This window comes from Neopelma chrysocephalum, unplaced genomic scaffold (genome assembly GCF_003984885.1).
Source record: "Neopelma chrysocephalum unplaced genomic scaffold, ASM398488v2 Primary Assembly neopelma1_94282, whole genome shotgun sequence".
Classification (NCBI taxonomy): domain Eukaryota; kingdom Metazoa; phylum Chordata; class Aves; order Passeriformes; family Pipridae; genus Neopelma; species Neopelma chrysocephalum.
In genome coordinates, this window is record NW_020922990.1 from 13,156 (window position 1) to 15,726 (window position 2,571).

The window sequence follows — 2,571 nt, forward strand, 5'->3', positions numbered from 1 at the left end:
ATGTAGCTCTGGGTCACTTTTCCAGCCTCCTCAGGGTTGCTCTGAAGTTGCCATCAGAGCCTGCACAGCCAGAGATTCCCCTGGGCAATGCTGCATTGCTGGGCTGGAACAGAGAAGATTTAACAAAACTGCCCTTTTAAACAGTGCTGCCCTGCACTCATCAGACTGTAGGTATTTGGGTTTATTAAAAATTAATTTGCATGTGAAGTTATGTTCAGGCAGCATGAGGGAAAGCACAGGGCAGATGGGAACAGACGGAGGGACACTGCAGCTCTCCTGGCTCTGCAATAAGCTGCAGAGAGCTCAGCTCTTTGTCCTCACTTTTTAATGTCTCATTACATTTTGTGTAATAAAAACGAGGATTTGTACTTCTAAACAAGAACAGGTACCAGATGCAACCATAGAAAATAATAAACACAGATTACATTACTTGAAGGACATGCTAAGCCTTTCCACTGAAGCACACACTGTTCCATGTCCTGAGAGCAGAGATTGAACTTTTCCATTCAAGGTGGATGATGCCTGACATCCCTTGGGAGCGTTTGATGCTGTGGCAGAGCAGCTCCATGTCCCCATTGGAGAAGAGGAAAACTGAGCCCTTGGCAGCACAAAGGCAGAGCTCCTGTTCCTCACAGCACCCTCAACCAGGGAAAGGAAAAGCGATCCAGTTCAGGGGATTTCTATGAGAAATAAAGTGGCTTTGCTTAGAGGAGTCTGTCTTAACTTCTCCCTGTCCTTTCCTGTTTCTGAACAGTGTCCCTGTCCTGGGAAGCAGCCAATGCACAACAGCAGCTCCATGCCCCAGTTCCTTCTCCTGGCATTGGCAGACAGGCGGGAGCTGCAGCTCCTGCACTTCTGGCTCTTCCTGGGCATCTCTCTGGCTGCCCTCCTGGCCAACGACCTCATCCTCAGCGCCATAGCCTGTGACCACCACCTGCACACCCCCATGGGCTTCTTCCTGCTCAACCTCTCCCTCACAGACCTGGGCTGCATCTGCACCACTGTCCCCAAAGCCATGCACAATTCCCTCCATAACACCACAACCATCTCCTACATGGGATGTGATGCACAGCTCTTTTTCCTTTTCTTCTTCCTTGGAGCAGAATATTCCCTCCTCACCATCATGTGCTACGACCGCTATGTTGCCATCTGCAAACCCCTGCACTACGGGACCCTCCTGGGCAGCAGAGCTTGTGCCCACATGGCAGCAGCTGCCTGGGCCACTGGGTTTCTCAATGCTCTGCTGCACACAGCCAGTACATTTTCCCTGCCCCTGTGCCAGGGCAATGCCCTGGGCCAGTTCTTCTGTGAAATCCCACACATCCTCAAGCTCTCCTGCTCACACTCAGGCTACCTCAGGGAAATTGGGCTTCTTGTGGTTAGTGTCTGTTTAGGTTTTGGTTGTTTTGTTTTCATTGTTTTCTCCTATGTGCAGATCTTCAGGGCTGTGCTGAGGATCCCCTCTCAGCAGGGACGCCACAAAGCCTTTTCCACCTGCCTCCCTCACCTGACCGTGCTCTCCCTGTTCCTCAGCACTATCATGTTTTCCCACCTGAAGCCCCCTTCCATCTCCTCCCCATCCCTAGACCTGGCCCTGTCACTTCTGTACTCGGTGGTTCCTCCAGCACTGAACCCCCTCATCTACAGCCTGAGGAACCAGGAGCTCAAGGGTGCCCTGAGAAAAATGATGACTGGATGCTTTTCAGGAGCAATAACCTGTCTCATTTCTTCTGCAGAACACTCATTGTGTAACCCTTTACTGACCCAGTCTACCTTCTAAAGTTTTTGAGAGTGGCAGTGGGGGAGTTTTCCTATATTTTTTCCTCTTTTAATATTGTTAACACAGAAATTTATTCTTCATCCTGTACCTAATTCATTCTCTACCTCTTTGTTTTGACCCAAAATTGTGTAAATGAGGAATCATTCTCTGTGTGCATTTAAACAAAAGTTCCTGCAGCAACTTCTTTGTCAAACATTCTGTCTTTGTTATTCTGGACATGAGGAATCACAATCTCAGAGTAGAATAAAGGACTTGAATTCTTTTCTTGTGATTCAACCTCCAAGAACTTCCCTGAAGCTGGAGGGCAGTGCCTGTGTGCAGAGGAGAAGGGGTAAAGAATCCTGGTACAGGAGCACTGCCAGGGAGCAGCAGCTCCCGGCCTTTTCAGAGATGCTCTTTTTCCACTGCCTCCCTCTCCTTCCTGCTCTTTGCCCAAGGCCTGAGTGCTCTGGCAGCTCAGTCCCTGCTGTGTGTCAGTCCTGTGACCATGGGCAGGGACAGGCCCTGGGCACTGTTGGGACAGAACTGGGCTCCTTAACATCATTTCCATCATGAAATGGGATCCCCCTGGGCAGTTCCTGAAGACTTTGTTCATTTTAAAGGTTGGTGTAAAGAACAAGGCCAAGGAATAGACTCTCCAAAGTCTCATTGCTTTGCTTGTTTCCCCATTCAGTCCCTGCAGTGAGAGAAGCGACTCACTGGGGTACTTGAGGGACTGAGGGCTGGTTCAGATGTTCTGTGCTGGTGGCAAATGGTCTCCAAGTCACCTGCCTGGGGCTCTGCAGCTTGTG

The 2,571-nt window shown here is 49.9% G+C and overlaps 1 protein-coding gene across 1 annotated transcript; it reads left to right on the top strand.

Annotated features, from left to right (window-relative positions):
- Positions 1–679: 679 nt before the first annotated feature.
- LOC113980462 (olfactory receptor 14J1-like) lies at positions 680–1,687 on the top strand (the record flags this gene model as incomplete). The annotated part of the gene is made up of 1 exon (XM_027707673.1): positions 680–1,687. A coding segment is annotated over exon 1 (1,005 nt), but the record flags the coding sequence as incomplete, so codon positions are not given.
- Between the last annotated feature and the right edge of the window lie 884 nt (positions 1,688–2,571).